At 39.5% G+C, this 22,144-nt stretch overlaps 2 protein-coding genes across 2 annotated transcripts in view; one reads left to right on the top strand and one right to left on the bottom strand.

Annotated features, from left to right (window-relative positions):
- Positions 1-621: 621 nt before the first annotated feature.
- On the bottom strand, positions 622-4,200 carry LOC147160413 (putative transcription factor Ovo-like 1). The gene is made up of 3 exons (XM_086057573.1): positions 4,002-4,200; positions 3,697-3,886; positions 622-938 (listed from the first exon to the last, which is right to left on the bottom strand). Exons 1-3 carry the CDS (start codon positions 4,116-4,118, stop codon positions 622-624), a joined length of 624 nt encoding a protein of 207 aa, XP_085913699.1. The 5' UTR covers positions 4,119-4,200.
- A 3,855-nt stretch (positions 4,201-8,055) lies between these two features.
- The window catches only part of hlcs (holocarboxylase synthetase (biotin-(proprionyl-CoA-carboxylase (ATP-hydrolysing)) ligase)), a 17,896-nt gene continuing 3,807 nt past the window's right edge, over positions 8,056-22,144 (top strand). The window contains exons 1-10 of the mRNA XM_086057572.1: positions 8,056-8,638; positions 10,050-10,178; positions 11,338-11,415; positions 11,783-11,945; positions 12,961-13,964; positions 14,639-14,818; positions 16,360-16,637; positions 18,380-18,447; positions 21,386-21,599; positions 21,985-21,989. Coding sequence (XP_085913698.1) covers positions 8,393-8,638; positions 10,050-10,178; positions 11,338-11,415; positions 11,783-11,945; positions 12,961-13,964; positions 14,639-14,818; positions 16,360-16,637; positions 18,380-18,447; positions 21,386-21,599; positions 21,985-21,989 — 2,365 coding nt within the window. The 5' untranslated portion in view covers positions 8,056-8,392. The remainder of the gene's footprint in view (positions 8,639-10,049; positions 10,179-11,337; positions 11,416-11,782; positions 11,946-12,960; positions 13,965-14,638; positions 14,819-16,359; positions 16,638-18,379; positions 18,448-21,385; positions 21,600-21,984; positions 21,990-22,144) is intronic.

Genomic DNA, 22,144 nt, shown 5'->3' with positions numbered 1-22,144 from the left:
GCTAAAAATTGTGTGGTTGGGGGGAGTTAGAAAGTCGGAATTCCAAGAATAAAGTCAGAATTCTCACTTTATAGTCAGAATTCTAAGAGATTAAAGTCGGAATTGTCAGATTAAAGTTAGAATTGTCAGATTGAAGTCAGAATTCTCACTTTAAAGTCATAATTATGAGAATAAAGTGAGAATCCTGCCAACCCCTTTTTATCTCTTCACTGGCCCTAATCCTCTTTCGTAATATGGCAGTGAAAACAAAAACTACCACAATTGACCCCCCACCCCCCCAAATTTATGCTCTGGCATATAAATGTACAACATCTGAAATCAAGGGCTCATAAAATGAATTGCATGTTGCAATACAAATTCAAAAACCACTATATGTAAATATAAAAAGCTGGAAGAGATCATATACAAAATTTGTGCATGCCCAAGAACAGTGGTGCTCAAGTTCAGTCCTCGAGAGCCCCTATTCAGCCTGTTTTCCATGTTTCCCTCCTGCAGCACACCGAACTTGAGCCCCCCTGCCCAAGAAGGTCTTAGCTATGGCATGCTCAATCCAACTAACAATTGTTATTCTAATTTGTAAATCAGCAAGTAGGTTACAACAAACTGTACACAAAACAGGCTTTACATGTAAATTGCAGAGTACACCAAATAGGGGCTGGCTTCAGCAATTTCAGATGCAAAATAGCCGCTGTTTTGTGCCTTATGGCGAGAATACCTGTGGAGGGCAGGGCTGCTGGGATGGCATTGTCTTAAATGGAGAAAGTACTCATTAGGGCAATTTGCCGTGTAACCGCAGTCTTCACACACAAAGATCTTCGATCGCCTCTGGCGGTAAGCATACTGCTGGTGAATGCCGTGAATCTTCCTCATATGGGACTCCAGGGAGCAACGTTGTGTGAATGCCTTTTCACAAAACTCACACTTGTAGGGTCGTATACCTGCAGCCAAGGGGAAGTCATACTTTTATTTCCATGGTCAAGTTTGTGTAGCACGTGTTTTGTGTTGTACAAATGAATGAAAGGCTTGTTTGTGACAAAGGTTACAAACAACAATGAACCCTTTAATAATCAGGTTAAAATAATAACAATTATATTTCCTTTAGGCAAAACTCTTTTACAGCCAAATAAGCCTCATCACAGAAAATTTTATCTTTTCACAAAAAGCTTGTTTTCTCCTTTTTTCCATTTTCGCTTGATGTCATTCAAATGACCTATTTTCAAATGCGGGAATAAGGTAGAAACACACTTTTTTCTAATGAAAGAATGGAATCCAATCTTTCATATGGTATCCACCATGTTTATGTAGTCATAGCACACAATATTCTGTTTGCCTTGAAAGATGAGTGAAAATGCTCGAAATTGGCTGGCACTGTAGGGGTTGTTTTCTGGATAACGTTTGGCAGTAAAAGAGTTAACCAAATTTTTTTTAAATAGCGCCTCTACCAATGGTTGACATGTCACACAAAAATAATAAATGTATTTGTGACTTGTCAATGACGTGACATCATCTTTAGTAGATGTCCTCCATCGAGGAGTGGTCATCTAATTTCCCCAAACAATTATTCTCTCCTTGATGAATTTCTGGTGGGAGGTGTGAGCAAGTAAACAGAAGTGAGGACCAAGGAAGTTGCAATGATACAAATGAGATGAGCCCTAAGAGTGTCATGCCACTGTCTGTTTTTTTTTTTAATACTTCTACAAAGAATAAAAGATATTTCTACAAAGAAAAAGTCCACCCATGCGCACTGTTCACTGTCACCTCGACTTGTCGAGCAACTCAAGTCTCAAGTCGAGGTGACAGTGGACAAGATAGTCGTCTATTACTGGAGCTCTCCATGCAAGCCGTCGAGACTTCCTTGTTCGTCGACCCGCTCACTCTAGGCAGTTTGCAACAGCGGAGCCCAACCCAAGACACGCTTAGGACCGCACCCTCATTTGAATAACATTTCGTCCTGGCAGTCTGGACCAAAACTGCCAAAATTAAAAATAAATAAATGACTAAAATAAAATAAAAACTGATATAAAAAAATATAATTCAAAAACTAAATACAAATGTATTTATTATATATATATATATATATATATATATATATATATATATATATATATATATATATATATATATATATATATATATATATATATATATATATATATATATATATATTGTTTTTATTTCCATTTATATAGATTTTTTGGATTACATTTTTTTATTATATATTTTTTTAGATGTGTTTCTATTTTCACTTTTAGTTATTTATTTAGTCTTTTATTTTATTTTTTTTACTTTTGGCAGTTTTGGTCCTCCATATGTAAGTGGGGTCCTAGCATTGTGTATATCATATCGAAGTTCTATTGTTGTGATGCAGAATTCCAGACTAGGGGTGACAGAAGTTACAACTCTGGCTTTAACCAAAATATTTGATTTAAATTTACCCAATTAAAGTGGCTACAAATTATTACCCTACATTTATTAGCTATATTTCATAGTTGTTGTTTTTATAGTGCACAATCTTTGCTTGTTAAGTTCATAACTCAAATATCCAATTTGATAAGAAAAAGACAGCCAACATGAAACTGAAATGCAAATGAAATTTCACAACGAATGTCGTGTCTTGTCCTGGCCACCATTTTTATCCTCCTGGCCAGCCACGCATTGCTTTCTGTTTGGCCATAGATTTTCGTCTATACATCACTCATCCTCCTTAATTGTAATTTCTCTTGTGCTGAAATTACATTTTACATTGACAAAACGAAATAAAACTAACTATATAGTGAAAATGTCCTTAGTTTTTGTCTTTGGTAATTAATTTAATACATGAGCCTTTGGGGTTGATTTAAGTATATGTATTTCAATATTAACCGGACCATGGACGATTGAAAGTGTGTCGCATGTAAATGTCATCTTCGAACAGCTGCCAATATAAATTCACCTTCAGATGACGTCACTCCTTAGCTGACACATTTGCGTGCTTGACTTTTTTCTCCAATGGCTCTGCTCGCCCGCTTTTTCATTTAATTCAGCCGAAACGCAACGCTAGGTAAGAAGTGCGTTACTTTTTATTTTATTTTACCATGGTATTTATTAAATCTTGCACACAAGTAATACACTTTTTTATTTTTATTTTATTTTATGAAAACTACTGAAACTAAAAGTAAACTAAAACTAAACATTTTTTAAATAACTAAAACTAATAAAACCTAACTGAGCTACCCGGAAAACTAATTAAAACTAGCTAAATAAAAAAAATTAAAAAACGAAATAAAAACTAACTATAATGAAAATTCCAAAACCATAATAACCCTGTCTGTGCAAGTAATTAACTGATTAGAAAAAGAGGAGGATGAAAATGTGCAGTGGATCAAAAAATGTGGAAGACGTCCTCATTAAATGTAGAAATAATTGACACATAACAGGTGCTCTTCAAATTTGATGGGCAAAAAAATATTGATAAAAAAGCCTTTTTAATTAAGTGACTAATCATGATTAATAAAAAATTAATCATTGAGTTAACTTTGACAGTACTAAATATGACAATAGGCCTACTTAAAATACTCCAAACTTTTACTTAGTTGCTACTAAAAAATTTTTTTTAATAATAATAATTTTTGAGTCAGGGTAATTTTTTCGAACGACTGATCTGTTTTACAGGACAAATTGAATTCTAGGTTTTGGATGTAGATCCTCATTCCTCACCTGTGTGTGTTCGCATATGCCTCTTGAGGTCAAAAGTATCATTAAATCCTTTGCCACAAAATTGACAAGGATGTCGCTTCACCAAGCTGTGACACTTCATGTGGCGAATCAGTATGCGCTGCAGGGGGAACATCTTGTGGCACACTGAGCACGCAAAGCTGCCACCACCAGGAAAATTGTGGCTTTGGGGCTGAGAAAATCAAATAAAACTCTTCATTAGTATGATGCAGCAATTTTCTGTTATTTTTCTCCCCTTAAAGTAGTGTTGAGATTTACTTTATGACATGAGAAAATCACGATCTTACCTTTGCTATGCCTGCTAGTTCCGGTGTAGTGGGAGTGTAGAAGGAGCCCTGAAGCATTTGTGTGGATGGGCCGTACATGTGGTCAGAAAGTATTCCTCCCGATTCTGACAAAGGCATTGGCAATTGAATTTGAATTGCTGTGCCGCATCCTAAAGTCGATTGTGGCTGAGGCACTGTGGCCCACTCTTGACAATCAAAACTCCACGATGTCGTCTCCTTACTCACTATAAAATGGAGAATAATGTCATTGCTCTACAAAACAAACAGTCATGTGTATATTTGGTCCGTACGTGTCTCTTTTGGTCATTGGATACTACGATTTTCGTTTTAAAATAGATTTTCGTTTTAAAATAGATTGAAATATAGCTTGATTTTAAGTCTAATTACAGTTTGATTTTCAATTTTTATTTCAGAAACGATAATAGGATATGATGGCAGGGGACACATTGAAAAACGGCCTGTATTTTTTTTTTGATTGCCTGAAGTTGTCACCGCAAGCAGCTCACATACTGGCCAGGAGATGACAGCAGCGTGGCGTTTGAAAAAGATGTAGTGTTCTGTAAGCTTCGTCAACATCCTAAATTCCACAAACGCTAAGTACCCTCAGCGAAGACTGTGTGGAAAGAAAGAAAGAAAGAAAGAAAGAAAGAAAGAAAGAAAGAAAGAAAGAAAGAAAGAAAGAAAGAAAGAAAGAAAGAAAGAAAGAAAGAAAGAAAATACAAATATTATTATTATTATTATTATTATTATTATTATTATTATTATTATTATCATTATCATTATCATTATCATTATCATTATCATTATCATTATCATTATCATTATCATTATTATTATTATTAATATTTTAAAACAACCAACATATAAATAAATAAAAATTAAAAATCATGAAACAGGCCTGGACAAAAAAATGATGGTGCCCCTAAGACTGAAAATAATTGACTATAGGGACATGTTCAAGGTGTGCCGATTAGCATCACAGATACCTTCAAACTTGTAAGCGGCCATTTGGGCAACCTTTTCTGACATGTTCTCGACTATAAGCCTATCAAGTTTAAGTTTGGTAATAACTGCATTCGCAAGTTTGTGGCATGTCAAAAAAAATGGGCAAAAAATGCTCTTCCCAAGTCCAATCTCCATGATCTTTTGTTTTGCTTGAAACGGAAATGAAATAACGAGTCGTTTTTCTAATTTTAATATCGGTTTTCAAACGAATATCCAATGACTCAAAGAGACACGGACCGACACGGACCATATTAGAACTTAAAGGGTAGGATGACACCCATTTTATCACCATATATGACTTTATATGATGATTGACAAACACATAAATTTGATTTCTGGAACAAAAATTTAAGACACATGAATGAATGTCTTACCCTCTGTATCATTTTCTCTCCGCTCAGACTTTTTCCACTGGTATGCTCGAAAAACTCCGCATTTCTTTTTCACAAGGAAAGACCTAGGCATGTTGGAAGTCTTTTAGATCCTCAGTCTTCAATGATCGCACTCAAATGACAAAAGCTTTTATAGATAATACTTCATCGTCCACACCAAATCCTAAAACAACCTGTACACTATCCAATAAAAATCACAGTACTCATTTTAATAGCACTCTCTGGGAATGTTGGGTGACTGATGCTGGTTGTTTTGACTGGAGTGCACCTGTGTTCACTCTATGCATATGTCAACTGGTCCACTACATGTTTTGCATGTCCGGTACTGAGAATCCTGAAAGCTTTGCATTCAAGTGGCCCTTGGCATGCAAATGTTGGTCCCTGACCAAACACTAGTCCCAGTAAAAGGGCACTTCAACACTTCAGGAAGAAGCACAGAGAAGCCATAACCTTTTAACTATTTGCTGCATTTTGGAATTGGTTTTCCATTTGTGGCACCCCTGATAAGGTTTGTAGGACATGCCAATACGTGTGTTCTGATTCTGAAGAACACCTCCCGTGGCTTTAATTCCATAGGTGGATATTCCATCAGTACTGACAGACTGTCCATTAGTCCGTCACTGACACCGTATACCGGTCTTCACCAGTGGTTGTCAAATGGGGGTATGTGAAGGCACTCAGATACATACATTTAAAAAGCAGCATGCATGCAAAAATCCTTTAAAAAATAATTATTAAGATATGTAAGTAATTTATTTCAGGAAAATCTAAGTTAATAAAATTAATTTTAAATTCAGTAAGCTATTCAGTTTCATTGTCCTTTTTTTTTTTTTTTTAAGGAATCAATTTCCTTGTCTCGAAAGCCCAGTCCTCAAACCAGAATGGTTCGACCCAAACTGTCATATGCCACCTAGGACCTGTCAATAATTAGATTTGTATTTATTTATTATAATAATGATTTATTTTTTAAAACAGACCTTTGCTATCATTCCAAAGGAGGACATTTAATGGTGATAATATTTTTTATGTGCACAAATATTTGTAATTAATTATTTCCTTCTTTCCAAGTTTTTTTTTTTGTCTTTTGATTTCCAAATAGTTCAAGAGAGACCACTGTACAAATGAAGTTCCAAAGTTGAATAAATCAGACAATAATGGCACGACACTCTGTTTTGTTTTGTTTCCAACCCAAAATGTTTTGCACTAATTAGGGGGTACTTTGCTGAAAAAAATATTTCATAGGGGGTACATACATTACCGAAAACAGGTTGAGAACCACTGGACGACACCACTGAGTATGACCTATTTAAATAAATTTAAAATTTATCTGTATGTATTTCCAGGTTACTTACTCATGGTGGATGTGTTAGAAGCGGAGACCAGAAAATCGTTGCGTATTGAAATTGCGTAAGAAAGGTGCGTAAGAAATTGACTTAAAGGCCTTATTCACATTCCCAGCCAAAATCTCATGCTTAGTCAATCCAGATTGAAACTAAATGGCTCTTATGTACTTTGAAAAGTCACTTTTGCCTCGATCTGGAAGATATTGCGCTTGTATTGTCCATTAGGCCAGCTCATCAGGGAGAGATACTAAATTTTTGCCAAAAGTTTGAGTTGAGTTAACAGGGGAATTAATTGTTAGATTAGGCCTCCTAATAAATTAAATAGGTGACCTGAGCTAGGTTTCTGTGTCGCTGTCGCCTGGCTTGGCATCTTCCTATCTATCTGCACTCTGGCACACATGTCTAGTTGAAACCAGTTAAGACAATCAAGTCACACATTGTCATATAGCTAGGCAGATATGGGTGGCCGGCCGAGACAACATCAGCATAAAAAACATTTTGGACAAATTAGACCTTCTTCTGCATTAAGAGAAAAAGGCTCCACAGCTACTCGATCTTTCTGGTATCCAGTAAATAGTTCAATTGAGAATGTACAGTCTTTCTGGTAGTTACTGGTGAGCATTAAAGATAAAAGAACCAGGCAAAAGTTTTGTGTTGATTGGATGAAGAGATCTGTGTATCTTAAATAGATTGCTATTCCTAAAGTAAAAGATGTCTGTCACAGACTGTTAAAGGAGGTCTGTCACAGGTAATTTGAATCGGAATTTAGCTGACTGCATTTGCTTTGAAAGAACTGAACATTTCTAATTTCATTTTGCAATTTTAAATTAAATTCAAACTCAATTTATACCATTCAGATTCAATGTTTCCAATGTGAAGATTCAAATTAAACATTACAAATTAAATTCATATAGTTAAAATTCAATTGTTCTATTTAATCATTCAAGTTTAGCGATTCCAATCCAATTTGCATTTTACTGGTGGTAGCACATATTTTAGCCCAAGGGTTGCTCGAACTGATATCGGGAGCTCTCCCCCGTTCTACTCACTGCTCAACGGAATAAACTAACAGCGATAAGAGGACACAATGTGAAGCGAGTAAACGCCGTTAATGGGCTTATGGGGTAGATGCCACGGACTTCCGAGTTTTACATTTTAGCGCCGTTTCCGGCCACTGCTGACCGCGTTCCAACACTCGCACCCCCACCCCTGCGCCCCACAACCGCTCCAGCTCAAGTGCATTTTATTTTATTTTGAAGTATATCCCCACCACTCACTCACACTTCCCGTTTGACACTTCCTATTTCACGGCGCAGCTATGGTGCTAAACCACGGATTTATATATACAGTATGTCATGCATGGTGGCATTTCCGCCTTAGAGGCAGGAAATTTAGTATTACGCCGCGGATAATTCAATGTATTCATTTTAGGCGGTTTTAGTTACAGTTATATAAAGTCCAGACACCGATTTAAGCACAGTAGACAGACATGTCTTAGTATTGTTGCCGTAGTTAGTGATGACAAAAATGGCAACCTATTGCGCATGCGCGCCGTGAATCGTGCAGGTTACCTTTACACGCAGCAGCAACTATTACCGGTTTGAAAACAACAATGACAAATTGTACATAGGCGCAGTTTTTACGTTCTAGGATGTTGATAACATTGTGTTACGTGTATCTGTGGGTACGTTTCCACAAATGTTATTCACGGCTGATTCGTCACAGACTCTTAACGCTGACAAGCAACAGAAGCCTGAGTTTCACCCGCAGACCGCGTTCGTCCTCAATATGTGTCCTGCCGACGACACCCTCTTTAGTCCCTTCATGCCAACACTCGCCCGAGGACAACATCTTTTTGCAACTGGGAGACAAGTCAGTCACTGTAGCGGAACTCAAGGTAATGTAACGAGTTGGGTTATGTGTGTTGTTTGGTTACACGTCATGTTCTGTTTTGCGTAGCATTGTTATTTCCGAGTGTTTTTGAATGCATCACGCGACTCACAGAGGGGTGTGTAGAGTTACATTAGGATTAGAAGTTTTGTGCTTGTCTCACTCCGATTTTTATGTATTTATTTATTTTTAGTTTTAAATCTGTTTTTTGAGTTTCAGACTTTTGAACCTAATGTGGCGTGGTATCATTAGTGACAGCTGAACAAATAAGCTTGGAACCTTCCCCAGCGACATTGCCTTCAGGGAACGTAGGAACTAAAACAAATCAACACTTAAACACCATGTTCATGTGGTTGGCAGCATAACAATTGATGCCAGTGACAAAGTTCCATTTAAAGGGGAAGTCAACCCAATTTTTATTTTTTATTGTTTTACAATAATGTTAATTGCAGCCCCACTAGTCTAAATATGGTATTCTGGTTGATATTGTGTTAGTGGAATATGAGTTCAGCAGCAAAATCTAGCCATTTTTATCCATTTCAGGGGGTGGCCATTTTGCCACTTGCTGTCGACTGAAGATGACAATGTTGCTCATGTCTCAGGTAACAACCAATCACAGCTCAGATTCAGAAAACAGGTGAGCTGTGATTGGTCGTTGCCTGAGCACTGAGCAACTATGATGTCATCTTCAGTCGACAGCAAGCGACAAAAATGGCCACCCCTACTCATACATTGAATGTTGATGCAATTGTCTTGTTATTTGTATTCTGAAATTGACCCACGCAGCGTGTGGTGGGCGTCGCAGCTCAAGGCGGCTAGCTCGACTCGTCCTCTCAACTACCACTCAACACGTCATCCCAAAATCGTATTTAGTCACTAATTAAGGACGCCAAGAAATCGCTAGTTAATTAGTCTGCCATCGTATGATACGGCACAAGTCTACGGCGTTAGCAACTAGCCACTAACGGGAGTGTAAGCATTGACAGCATTCGGGTGAGCCACGAGGTGCATTCAAATGCATTTGGACATTTCAAACTCAGGCAGAAAAAAGTCCATCAATGCATTAAACATTAATAATTGTAAATATCTAAACAATGGGATTTCTACCAATGTATAAAAGCTGACATACATTAAGAAGAATGATGGGTGTGAAATCACTTTCTTTTTGTTTTGTTTTTTACTTAATTACAATCAATAGTCTATCTAGTCACTTATGTTTCCAATAACTACTAGGCTGCCATCCTACATTCTAGTTATTGGTATGTCAATGAATCAAAATAAAGAATAAACCTGCCTTTCTTTTATATATATATATATATATATATATATATATATATACTTTTTTTATGGGGGAAAAAATGTGTTGTATTTACCAGATTTTACGATAAATATTTTTTTTTATGCTGTTCTTTCTCCAGGTATGTGATGACATAATCAAATGGAACGTCTTATCGGGGTCCGCCATTGTTTGTGGTCCACCAATAGACAACATTTCATTCGTCATAGAAGCTGCTGGACACAGTGGTAGCCACAAGACACCAAACAATGTAGGCACCATTTGTTATTGTTTAACTGTTGCAATTTAATATTTGGGCCAAGATGTGACACTAAAAATATTTTTGTGTGCAAAAAATATAGAGGGTAGGTAGTAGATACTTTTCTACAATAGAGTGTCAGAATCTAGCTCATGGATTGAAAAGAATGCCCCTACCGATGGCTCCCCACCACGACTCACCCGCCACTCCTAGTTGTGGGGTGCATTAAAATTGGAGGGGAGTTGGAGGGCAAAGACGGTGTCTCCACCCTAGACCCCCCCCCCCCCCCTCAAGGAGTGTGTTATGTGCCCTATGTTTCTATTTACAAAGTGTATTGTGCAAAACTAGTGAAGTGAGTTAAGCGGAGCGACCAGTGGGGCCTCTCCCAACCAGGCGGGGACAATATAAACATATTATCTGAGAAAAGAGGGTGGAGATGTGTAATTCCTTTCTGCTCTCACACACCTAAATAGAATGATTGTTAAGTTGAAAGTCAGTGTTATGCCATATGGGAAAAAGCCTTCCTTTAAATAGCGCTTTATCTACACCATATGGTGCCCGAAGCGCTTTACAAAACCTCACATTCACAATCACCCATTCTCACACACACACACACACACATTCATACACCGGTGGTCGCCTGCTGACATGCGGGGCGGTGCCAGGTCCACTGGGAGCAACTTGGTTCAGGGTCTTGTTCAAGGACACTTCGACATGGTAACTCAGGGACGAGGATCGAATTCACAAACTTTCTGGTTAGGAGACGACCACTCTACCACTGATCCATGCTGCCCAGTCCTAGTTCAGAGGTGGCACATCCAGCTCCAGAAAGTAAAAACCCTGCCACTGTTTGGCATTAGCTCCAGGTGCTAACTAGCTAGCTCCCATGGTGCTTGTTTACCTTTTAGCTAGCTCCCTAGCTCGTCCCCATTTTGCTTGTTTACCTTTTAGGGAGCTAGCTAGCTAGCATCATGGGCTAAAGCCAAACTGGCAGGGTTTTTACTTTCTGGACCTGGATTTGCCACCTCTGTTATTGATACAGTCGCTGCAGTCAGTCTGTTTAAGGATCAGTCGCGTCCCCTAGCCATGCCTTGATACCACTCAAGAAACTGTTTATGGGAAGAAGCATCAGTACACAAGGTCTCCATAAACATTACTTTTTCTTCTCTAGATTTGTTGGGTTTTTCACGGCAAAGCTAATTCCTCTGCAATCAGGCCATATCTCCACCGCACTGTAGAGAAGGCTGCGGTATGTCATCTTGTTCCAAATTCCCCAGTTGGCAAACGTCTCCTTCATGCTGCTTGCAAGCATTTGTTTGTGTTTATGTGTTTGACTGTTTCAATAGATATCTAAAACTGCATCAGCGACTGTTGGTCTCCCTTTTTTCTATTTTACCTGCACGGCTGTGTATCTGATTGTTGCTTGTATGTCAAATTTTGCGTCACTACACGAAGCAAAAAAACTTGACCAATCAACTGCTCATAACTAAAAAATAATTCATGAGTTGGGGTAATTGTAAGTCAAGGTACCACAGTATATGCAAACAAGTCTATTAAATTAGTTCCCAATGTACCTAATTAAACTGCTTTCATGACAGGAGCTTCAACTTTTGCAGGTGCTGAAGTGGTCTGACTTTTGCCGACCTCTGGCTTGCAGCCCTGACCAGCCATTCAGTGCAGTGGCTCAGGCCAGTGTTGACAATTTTAGTCGGCTGGCTGTAGCTTTTTTAGAGGATCGCCTACAACTGGATAATGGACTCGTGCCATCAAAGATTGTCCGTATGTATTTCTGTAGTGAACTATTGTTACTGTGTATAGACCCTTCTCACTGACGTCACTGCTTGGCTACCGCTCAGCCTCCTGGAGGACAACCACCCTTAAAGAATATATGGCGAGAGCTTGATTTTCGGCGAGTGTTTTTGTTAAAAGGTGGGAAATATGTCGAGTGTCACAAAAAACGTCGCTAGTGGGATACTACATTACTGTGACTCATTGGAACCAGCCGTTTGGAGCCGCTATCTACAAAAAATTGAGTTGGTTGGAGGGTAAGATCCCTACAAAGTAGAAGTGGAAGCCAAGGTATGTTGCTTTTGGTTGAAAGAGTACATCGATCACTACTTTAAAGGTGTAAATTGTCATTCATTAAATCGTTTGTGTCCGGATAAACTCGCCTTGCTGTATATCGAAGTCTTCAAGCTATCTTAGCTTGCTAGCTGCTAACAAAGAGACGTTTGCAACACATCCCTCAGCAGAGATCAAGCCTGAGTATAAAGTGTTGTGATAATCGTGTTTAAATGTTTACAAGATGGACAAAATAATGTTGTATGATATTTCATCAATATGTAAAATTTGTAATTATAATTAATATTACAGGGAGTCCCTGTGATACGTCGTACGCAACCTACGTCGTTTTGACTTGACGGCACCCGTGCCTCGTTCATAGCACCTTCTTTTTTGTTAATTTCCCACAGTAATCACGCCGTTTTAAAGTTATTTAAAATTGTGTTGTTGTTACCTCCAGAAAGGGACGTCTATCGAGCAGGTCGGCTCGCCATCAGGCGCGTCACATTTCCGTGTCCGTCAGCAATGAATGTCTGTGCCGATACAAAAAATATTGGTTCCGACGTCTTGCGGGTCGCGCAAATATGTTTTTAAAAATTACTGTACAATGTATTTTGATGTAAATATCGCAACCAAACGTGACGTCACACGAGAAGGGTCTATATAAATAATGATACATGTATTCATATGAATTACTGTATATACAGTATAACTTTTTTTTTAATCTACCCAGCGATTGTCCTCCATGAATCCATTCTTAGTGAGCTGATTCAATCCCCAGAGGAGCCCATAAATGCAAAGTCAATGCTGTTTCACAACACCCAAGGAGTAAATAGTCAACCTTTGCCTTGTCACCTTTTACCGTACCTCCAGCACCCAAGCAACCTACTTCTTACTCCTTGTCCAAAGAAGAACTTAGAAAAACTAAGAGGATCAGGGCCAACTTGTTGCAGACAGGATCAAGAGACTGACTCTGAGGATGATTTATTGGGGAATCATCACCACATGGAGAACCACAGACACTCTCTCCACCTGTCGAACTGCCATGAATGCCTGGAGCTAGAGAATAGCACAATCCTCTCTGTCAAATATACTTCATCAGAAAATATTTCCGATAGCCTTTATGATCACTCACTGTGTCTGGATAGTGAGGATGAGACTCAAGATTTTGAACATGATCTCACAAGTTATTTTTGCAAAAGCTATGGATTTGAATCTAACAACAAACTGCCAAATGTTCTGGTGTACACAAATGGTAGCAAAGAGCGTTTTCAAGCGGTTCATCGGGTTTTAAGTGAGTGTCTAAACATGGAAAAGTACATTGTATATCCTCTTCAGCCACACCAAGTCCTGAGTGAACCCTGGATGGAAAATTCTAGGCTGCTGGTGCTCGCAGAGGAAGAAGTGCTCACCCCCCAGCTTCACACAAGATTTATCAATTACCTGAGCCATGGTGGAAGGGTCCTGGGGCTCGCTTCCTCCCTATGCCCTGCTGGGATCTCTCTAGAGAACAGAGACCAGCAACCTGGGCAAGTGTGTAGACTGAGCTTCACACAAAAGGACAGCACAGAACTTGAACTGAGTGTGTTGGCAAGTGGGAAGGTCTTTGTCAGAGATGTCCTGAGACCAGGGAAATTGGAGCTCTGGGGGGAGCTCAAAGATGGCCCTAATCAGAAAGATATGGTTATCATCAGGGTAACCCATGGAGAGCAAGGGGGCGAAGCTGTCTTGTGTCAGGTGAGATATCTTGTACGTAATGTTGCATGTTGTATTAACCCATTCAAACCCCAAAAACGTATATATACGTTTTTAATACTTTGTCCTTCACTCCCCAAAAAGTATTTATACGTAGTTTTATTTAAAGTTTTTTTTTTAATGCTTTTTTTATGCTAGAGCATACAGAAGGCTTTGATGCAGCTTCTGACCTGAAGAGGTCAATTAAAGCAATGGTAGTTATTTAAAAAAACGGCCAGCGGGTGGCAGCAGAGTATAAGAGATCAGCCAGGGGCATGTTGCAACAATCTCTTTTTCCCAGTGTTTTAATAGGTTTGTGAATAATGATGAAACTTAGCTGTATTCTAATGCTAATTGCTGCAAAATGGAAACAGATATAAATGTACTTTTTTTTTGATAAAAGAATATTAATATAATAATATCTATTCTTTCTTTTGGTAGGTTCCATGTTTTTATAGCAATACAACAGAATATTCTGTGGACTTTGCAAAATCAGTCAGCCAGGAGTGAAGGGGGTTGCTTCAGTGAAAATGGCTGGGAGTGAATGAGTTTAAAGTAGAATTCATGTATTTTCTTAGAACGAATCAAGATACTATAGCGGGGATCCTCTGTTTACGACCAACTTCCCAATTTGTATTTTTACAAGGCTTACATTGTTGTATATTTCCTGTTGGCAGATCCATCTGGAAAACACTCCAGACTTCCAGAACCTGGCAACTGAGAGTTTTGATTGTTTAAAGGCCAACAACGTACTACTTTATCAAGTCTTGGCAGAAATTCTGACCTCTCTTGGTCTTAGTTGTCAGGAAAACCAAACTCCAGCACCAAGTCCAGTTTACCTTCTGGCCACTTCTCAGGTAAGGCTCTGAAGACTTTTTTTTAGAAGCTCCATGTAGATCAGGGGTTTCCAAACGTTTTCGTTTGAGAGGGTTCAATTATGGAGCCTCTGTTTGTTGTTTTCATTTATCTGCAGCCAATGGATTCCATTTTAAGAAAACCATGGTGGTTGGTTAAAAGTGCTCTATAAATATAGAGTTGAGTGATGGGAGTCAGTGCTCTAACTGCATGATTTGCAATAGAGGCTGACATGTTTTTGGGAATCCCGCGGGATGGGAGTCAACTTGATTTTGATGGGACAGGATAAAAAGGGATTGTCGATTATGATGGGAAAAAACCCATGGACCGGTGCGCAATTTTTTTTTTTTTACCTGATATCCAAAATGGGAGCGGTACGGGAATGGGGGTCATTCCGAACAGCAGCAGGATGGGACAGGAGTCATTTACAACAGGGGCGGTAGGGCAGGATTAATTTTTTTACTGTGGTCTGGTCTGGAACTGGCACAGGCTGGGATGGGATATATGTATATATGTGTGTGTATATGTGTGTGTGTATATATGTATGTGTATATATATATGTGTATGTATATATGTATATATGTGTGTGTGTATATATATATATATATATATATATATATATATATATATATATATATATATATATATAAAAAAATACACATCGCGGCGTGCTCTTTTGGGAGAGAACATCATTACAGCTATGGTGGACTTGTCATCTCTCTTGCTCCTACATTGATATAGTCCATGTCGTCCATTTTGCCATTTTAGCATACAGTACATTTAGCAATGTATGTCATGTGTGCGGTAAGATAATTGTTGATATTTATTGGTGAATCATTTGTTTGCCTGCTTCGTGTTGGTAGATCTTGCAACCCTACAATGACTTGCTGCGATGAAGTGGTGCAGCGCTATAGGTGAAACTCACATGTAATTTGTATAATCAATCTTAAACTTTTTTGGGGTGTAAATTAGTTTGATTGTCTGGTCTGAAGTCAGCAGGTCTATGTTATTCAACCTGTCCTCTGCAAGCGGTCACAATATTAAAACACCCAAAAAACTAAAACAAACTTCACAAGTTTGGCAAAAAAAAAAAAAAGTGGTTACAAATATATAAAATAATGCAATCCGATCCGTCAGATTTATTCACATTCTTCACTAAATTAGTTAATTTAAGAAAACCCAAAGTCATGGGACCTTGGGGCTTTTTGCAAAGAAGAATGGACAAAGTAAACTCTTCTTTTTGTTTGGTTCTGTGATTGGCAACAGGAACTTCTGTTAACAAGGGGCTATTGCCAAAGGCCCTAGTACAGTATTCTGTGGATCTTGAAAGATCTGTCAAAAATCAGTTAAAATGGCTGGCAATTTGGGGAACTCAGCTTTGAACATGGCTGGCAGTGAATGAGTTGAGCGTATTATATGATTTTTTTTTTCAGATTCCATTTAATGTTTTTAAAAACATAATTCTGCAATTGTTCATTTTTTTCTGTATACTGTGTGTATAAATTACTTCATATGTTTTCTTGTTCCTCTGTCTTTTACACAGGAGGCCAAAGCAAAGTTTCTTCAGTGTCTATACACACAAGTAAATAATGATGGCCTTGTCATGTCAAAGGCTTCCCTCAGGATCATGCCCAGTAGTGAACTACAAGATGGTGCTCTACGGCATGACCGCTCTCTTTCACTCTTCACTGATTGTCCCGATTCACAGAGGTGGGATCGATTCTGTTTGGATACCTACTGTAATAACCTGACCACCGTTCTGCTGGGGAATACCTTGCTGTATGCTGATGTTGTGTCATCTACCATGGACCTGGTTGAAGGGTAAAAAAAATTCTCATCTTAGACATGTTTTGTGTTTCTGATTACGTACACAAATTGTGTAAGTGTGCTATAATGAGACAAAAAGTACTCTCTTCGAGGTGGCATCAACAATGCTTTGCTCCTACGTAGGGGTGGGGATCTTTGACTGTCTCACGATTCAGTTCGATTGCGATTTTTGGGTCTGCAATCCGATTCAGAATTGATTTTCGATTCTGAACGATTTTTTATTCAAAATGATTTGATTGACATTGATTTCTGCTTCAATTCGTAGATGTGCAAATCGTCATGATCTACTCCAGTCTGTCTCGCTAGCGCTAAATAGCGGGCTACTCACAGCAGAACAAATACTGACTGTTCCTGTGCGTTTTGGCCTCATGGGGGCAGTGTGGTGCCGTGCATCTATGGCGTACACACTTAATGTGAGTGCAGAAGAAAGTTGTGATTAAATTCTATTAATATAACTCGTTTTTCGCACATTGGGAAGAATTTGTGCCTTTGCGTTGAGTTATCTCACCTGTGGGTATGTGTTCCCACACCATTTGTGTGTGAAAATTCGTTATTTGAAGGAAAAACTAGCTAGGCTAGTGATGTATTTAACAACAAAGCATATTTTGTATTTAATATACAGTGGATGTAATTCTTAACGTCCTGTGTTTAGTTTTACAGTTAACTCCAACTGAGATGTCAACTTAAAGAACGCATAGGGACAACAGAATAACCAGAATAACATATGCTACACATTTGCTAGTTGCTAATGCTATGCGAGCAAATGGTGCGTTCAGGGTACTTTCTCAGCGTCGGAAACTTTGTTTTTCTTCGATAACGTTTTAAGGGGAAAATAATCAGTCATTTGGCTCAATTGGCTGATTGTTTTGGCCAATGTTTGAAGGCCAATAATTGGCCGATTATAATCGGCGGCCGATTAATCGGTCGGGCCCTACTTGACAGTGTATCAGAACACACGGAACCACACTGCCCCTAAGTGGCCAAATCGTGTACAACATGAACAGCACTGCCAATAAAGGCACACAAACAAGGGCAAGACAGTATAAAATAATTTAAATAAAATCGATTTTGGCACATTTAAAATAAATTTTGAATCGGACCAAATGAGAATCGATTATTATTTTTTTTGGGCACGTCCCTACTCCTACGCTCCTATTATTTCAAAAACTAGGGGCATTTACTCACTGGTACCAGGTACAAAGCCAGTAGCCGATGTTAGACTCAGGTTGACAGTCATTTGTTCATACACGACTCTTTGTATTGACTAAGACTGAGCCATTACAACACACTGGAGAGAGTTTAAAGAAATGTTTCGTGCAAGGATCTAGAAATGTATTTTTCCCCCCAGATAATGTCCTCACACAACATTGTTTTGTGTTTCTTTGTTTTCCTATTGTTGAATTCAATGGTGAGGTACAATTACACACAGTCCTGCTGTGATCATGCCATGCTATTAACGGAGCTCAAGCATACAGCCTACAAACCTGTGGTGCAAACAATTAACATGGCCCATAATTATTTCTCTCACAAACTATCTGCATTCCTTCAATTGTGAACTTGTACCCAAAGACACAGTGAAATGTTTCGCTCATTTGAGGTTCTTTTTACCTCATTTTAAGACTTGACATGCAATACTGTATACAATAAATTCTTTGAATAATCGTCACAAACGTTTTTTTCTTTGATTAAATGTTGTAGTTTTTAATATCTTCTTCTACATATTTCTCTCCCTCTAGACTGAATCTGCATTTACCAGAAGATGTTGGTTTAATAGTCATAGCAGCTCAACAAAGTCAGGGCAGAGGTCAGTGTTCTTGTATAGTAAGTCTGCATACTGTGTGTCACATGATATAGACAGAAGGACAATCAGGTTTGTATAAGCACTTCCAGTGTTAGCAGAGGTGGCAAATCCAGGTCCAGAAAGTAAAAACCCTGCCACAGTTTGGCTTTAGCTCCAAGTGCTAGCTAGCTAGCTCCCATGGTGCTCATTTCCCTGCTAGAGAGCTAGACAGAGGTGTTGAGGAAGTGATGGGCAGGTTTGGTATCCAGGAGACGAACGCAGAAAGACAGATGGCGGTTGACTTTGCAAAAATAATGGAAATGGCTGTCGTAAATACTTTCTTCCAGAAGAGGCAGGAACATAGAGTGACCTACAAGAGTGGAGGGAGAAGTACACAGGTAGACTACATCTTGTGTAGACGGTGTAATCTGCAGGAGATCAGCGACTGCAAAGTAGTGGTAGGTGAGAGTGTAGCCAGACAGCATAGGATGGTAGTGTGTAGGATGACTCTGGTGGTGAGGAAGACAAAGACGGCAAAGGCAGAGCAGAGGACGAAATGGTGGAAACTGAAAAAGGAAGAGTGTTGTATGACTTTCAGGATGGTGTTTACGCGGGCTCTGGATGGTCAGGGGGTGCTTCCAGATGACTGGAAAACTACAGCAAATGTGATCAATGAGACTGGTAGGACAAACATTGGTGTGTCATCTGGAAGGAAAGGAGATGAGGAGACTTGGTGGTGGAATGAGGAGGTGCAGAAGTGGATCCAGAGAACGAGGTTAGCTAAGAAGAAGTGGGACATTGAGAGGACTGAAGAAAGTAGACAGGAGTACAGGGAAATGCAGCGTAAGGTGAAAGTAGAAGTGGCAAAGGCCAAACAAGGGGCTTACGATGACTTGTATGCTAGGTTGGATAGTAAGGAGGGAGAGACTGATCTATACAGGTTGGCAGGGCAAAGAGACAGAGGTGGGATGTGCAACAGGTTAGGGTAATAAAGGATAGGGATTGAAGTATGTTGACAGATGCCAGTAATGTGATGGGAAGGTGGAAAGAGTACTTTGAAGAGTTGATGAATGAGGAAAATGAGAGAGAACAAAGAGTAGAAGAGGTGACTGTTGTGGACCAGGAAGTAGCAAAGTAAGGACTAAGTGAGAAGGGCATTGAAGAGGATGAAGTGTGGAAAGGCACTTGGTCCTGATGATATACCTGTGGAGGTATGGAAGTGTCTGAGAGGAAGCAGTAGAATTTCTGACTAGGTTGTTCAACAGGATCTTAGATAATAAGAAGATGCCTGAGGAATGGAGAAGTGTGCTTGGTGGGCACCAGCATTTTTAAGAACAAGGGAGACGTGCAGAGTTGTGGCAACTACAGAGGAATAAAGCTAATGAGCCACACAATGAAGCTATGGGAAAGGGTAGTTGAAGCTAGACTGAGGGCAGAGGTGAACATTTGTGAGCAGCAGTATGGTTTCATGCCAAAAAAAAGAAGAGTACCACAGATGCAGTATTTGTCTGAGGATGATGATAGAGAAGTACAGAGAGGGTCAAAGGAACTGCATTGTGTCTGTAGATCTGGAGAAAGCTTATGACAGGGTGCCCGGAGAGGATCTGTGGTTTTGTATGAGGAAGTCTGGAGTGGCAGTGAAGTATGTTCAAGTGGTGCAGGACATGTATGAGGACTGTAAGACAGTAGTGAGGTGTGCTGTAGGTGTGGCGGAGGAGTTAAAGTAGAGGTGGGACTACATCATCAGGGATCAGCTGTGAGCCCCTTCTTGTTTGCTATGGTAATGGACAGGATGACAGACTAGGTTAGACAGGAATCTCCATAGACGATGATGTTTGCAGATGACATTGTGATCTGTAGGGAGAGCAGGGAACAGGTGGAGGAGAAGCTTGAGGCGTGGAGGTTTGCTTTGGAAAGGAGGGGAATGAAGGTTAGCCGTAGCAAGACGGAGTATCTGTGTGTGAATGGGAGGGACCCAAGTGGAAGAGTGAGGTTAAAGGGAGAAGAGGTGGAGGAGTTTTAAGTATTTAGGGTCAACAGTCCAGAGAGTGTGGAAAAGAAGTGAAGAAGCGTGTGCAGGCAGGCTGGAACAGGTGGAGAAAAGTGTCAGGTGTGATGTGTGATAGGAGAGTTTCAGCTAAAATGAAAGGAAAGGTTTATAAAAATGTGGTGAGACCAGCAATGTTGTTTGGTCTGGAGACAGTGCCACTGAAGAAAAGACAGGAGGCAGAGCTGGAGGTGGCAGAGATGAAGATGCTGAGGTTCTCTTTGGGAGTGACAAGGATGGATAGAATCAGGAATGAGTACATCAGAGGGACAGCACATGTTAGAGACTTTGGAGATAAAGTCAGAGAGGCCAGACTGAGATAGTTTGGACATGTCCAGAGGAAAGATAGTGAGTATATTGGCAGAAGGATGCTGAGTTTCCAAATACCAGGCAGGAGGTCTAGAGCATAGGTGTCAAACTCCGTTCGTGGAGGGCCGCAGTCCTGCAGGTTTTGGATGTTTCCGTTCTCCAACACAGCTGATATGTGATCAGCTCATCAGCAAGCTCTGCATTAGATTAGAATCAGCTTGTGTTTGAAGAGGGGAAACCTCCAAAACCTGCAGGACTGCGGCCCTCGAAGACCGAAGTTTGACACCTATGGTCTAGAGCAAGACCAAAGAGGAGGTTTATGGATGTAGTTAAAGAGGATATGAAGGTAGTTTGTGTGAGAGCAGAGGATGCTTGCTTACTTTTCTACATGATTTTTTTATTGTTTCATTAGATAATAAAATTTAAATTTCATTAGGTACATGTTAAATATCGATATCGCAGTATTCAACAAATGGGTCTTCTTGGACGTACGTAGCTGTCATTGGCAGGCCAGTGAATGAGTTTAAAGGTTTACTGTGAGTGGGAGTTGTCCCTTGCTCTGAATAAGTTTTTATACTAATTCACACAATTTATCCCCCACTGCAGGGCGGGGAAGAAATGCCTGGCTCAGCCCTCTGGGTTGTGCCATGTTTACGCTCTGTGTCCAAATAAAGCTGAGTTCGAGGCTTGGCCAGAGGATTTCTTTTCTGCAACATCTGGCTGCTCTTGCTGTAATCGAAGCTGTGTGTACACTTCCTGGATATGAGGTATCAATGTTTGTGTTGTATGCGTTTATTGTAAGATGTCCGGCGTTAATGAAGTAATTGGTTCACGTAGCCCTAATAATCATAATATAATAATACTGACGAACACTTAACCACTGGTCGACGGGGGGGTTATTCAATGTAACCCATAATTTCTTTTCTTTCCTTTTTCTTTTTTTTCAGAAAAAATTGGAAAGAAAAAAAAGGGAGGGAAAAAAAACAAGAAAACACGCATCGCGTTATTGGGTGCATGCTTGCTAAAACAAACGGGTTGCGGGAGCAACACAACAGGAGCAAAACAATGAGTTTGGTTCTACTTTATTCAACAATGTACTCACGTTATTTTTTTATCACTCTTCATCCGCAAATCCAATTTCGGGGGTTTCGGCACAACACCGGCAGTATTTTGTTATCTGTTCCTGCTCTGTCTCGCGGCCGAAGTACCGGTCATCTCCGTGCCTGCCACACGTCACCAAAAAGGTGGGGTCCAAACAGGGTAGATGGAATTAACTGCAAGTGACTGGAGGTCACACTGCAGTCTGGTGTTTTATTTTATCTATCTTTTTATTCACTTTCTCGTTTAATCTCCACATTCGAGTAC

Source organism: Leptonotus elevatus, chromosome 16 (genome assembly GCF_054856555.1).
Source record: "Leptonotus elevatus isolate MCC_2025b chromosome 16, RoL_Lele_1.0, whole genome shotgun sequence".
In the NCBI taxonomy this organism is placed as follows: domain Eukaryota; kingdom Metazoa; phylum Chordata; class Actinopteri; order Syngnathiformes; family Syngnathidae; genus Leptonotus; species Leptonotus elevatus.
This window is presented reverse-complemented; position numbering and strand designations above follow the sequence as displayed.